General features: G+C 34.9%; 1 protein-coding gene across 1 annotated transcript in view; it reads right to left on the bottom strand.

Moving 5' to 3' along the window:
- LOC106690402 (probable cytochrome P450 6a13) overlaps positions 1 to 1,809 on the bottom strand; it is a gene marked incomplete at its 3' end in the record, with an annotated part of 8,513 nt that continues 6,704 nt past the window's right edge. The window contains 4 exon segments of the mRNA XM_014435839.2: positions 1 to 186; positions 272 to 520; positions 614 to 832; positions 901 to 1,070. Coding sequence (XP_014291325.1) covers positions 8 to 186; positions 272 to 520; positions 614 to 832; positions 901 to 1,070 — 817 coding nt within the window.

Raw genomic sequence — 1,809 nt, forward strand, 5'->3', positions numbered from 1 at the left:
ATTAGACCTAACTTCTTGGCCCTGTCGATTTTAACTTCAAGAAGACAGGTCCTTCGCAAGTGGTTAGGCTGTTGTTGGATCTAACCAACTTGAGCGGTACACTGGTCTTCTCACTAGGAATCACTTGGAAATTCCTGATTACCGTAATCAAGCCGACTTTAGTCTGCAGGAGTCCGAATCTGTTTCCTAATGAAAACATAAATTCGATATTTTGAAAAGATTTTTATAATTAATGATTAATTGTTTAAATACAGATGGATCGACATCTTACCTATACACATTCTCGGCCCTTCGCCAAAGGGGAGGTAAGTATAGGGTTTGATATTCCCTTCATTATCTGAAGAGAATCTCTCTGGATCGAAGTTCTCAGGATTTGGGAAGTATTGGGGATCGTGGTGCAGCGACCAGACTGGTATGACTATCTGGTCTCCTTTCTCTATTCCTCCACCATCCGGCATCGAGAGTGGCTCAACGCATGTCCTCACCAACTGTGGTAGGGTCGGATATTTTCTCATTCCCTCTGGAATATATATTACAACAGTAAATAGTTTTTAAATAATTTTATATTAGAAATAATATCAACATAACTGAATTATAATGAAATCAGCATTACCTGATACGACCATATCTAAGTACTTCATCTCATTCACTGCCTGATACGTGACTCCTCCATGTTTCTTGATCACTTCTTGAATCTCTTCTCTCAATTTTTCCTGTATATCCTGGTGCAAGGCGAGCTCATAAAGGCAGAATGTCTGAACTGAACTAGAAGTCTCATAACCGGCAGAGAAGAAAAGGAAACACTGTGCAGCCATCACTTCTAGACTCATTTCTGAAACCTCGGCTTATTAAAAATAAATCATTTGATAGTAATATTGAGGCTATTAGAACTGGACATACCAAAATCTTCTTTAACCTCTTCTTTTCCTTCTTCATGTAGAGAACCCTTGTTCTTCAAATGGATTAGGAGGTCCAGAAAATCGTTTCTTGTAACGTGATTTTTTTCTCGATATTCGACTGTATCTGATATGAGATGCATTATATAGTCTTCAACCCACTTAGGCGAGATCCTGCAATAAAAGTATTCATTAGACTGTTGGAGGAGATCAAATTATTCAACAGAAAAGCTAACGATATGAACTTTTATCTATTTTATTATGAATTCTAATATTATTAAATATTTTATAAAAATCGAGGCCTAGGAAACTTAGCAAAATTAATTACGGTAAAATTAAAATTTTTGTTTTTTTCATAGTGAGAAATATTCATTATACTTCTAAAACATGTTGAAGCAAAGGAACAAGATCTCTAATACGGAAAGAAAGTCCTTCCCTCCAATAAGTACGGCCTGATTCGTTTTCAATTTCTTCTATTTGATTTTGCAAGCCTTTCAGTTTTTAATTTATTCCGGCTCTGCTGTTAGATAACATTATACAAGTTGCTGGGAGCATTATACTTCTACAACTCCTGGAGCACTCAGGTGCTATCAGATACTGCCAAACGTGAAGGATGTATCGACGAGAAGCAACAAGATAAACCACTACTTCCTTAAGTTACTTAACATATACTTACGTTTCCTATATTTATTTATTTTTCATAACTAATAAAAATTTGGAACGGTTAATTATTTAAAGCAAACAATTTTTATCTATATTCATTCTGTACAATTATTTACTTTAATCATTCTATATATCCTTTATTCACTGGTTGTTATCTTGTTATTTTTCTTAGCCCTGATGAAGGCTATAAATTCTGGCCGAAACGTTGGCACTAGTAAATAAGTTTTTTAACTTATTTGTGTTATTCTCT

Source organism: Halyomorpha halys, unplaced genomic scaffold (assembly GCF_000696795.3).
Source record: "Halyomorpha halys isolate HHAL.00 unplaced genomic scaffold, Hhal_1.1 Scaffold1704.1, whole genome shotgun sequence".
NCBI classification, from domain to species: Eukaryota; Metazoa; Arthropoda; class Insecta; order Hemiptera; family Pentatomidae; genus Halyomorpha; species Halyomorpha halys.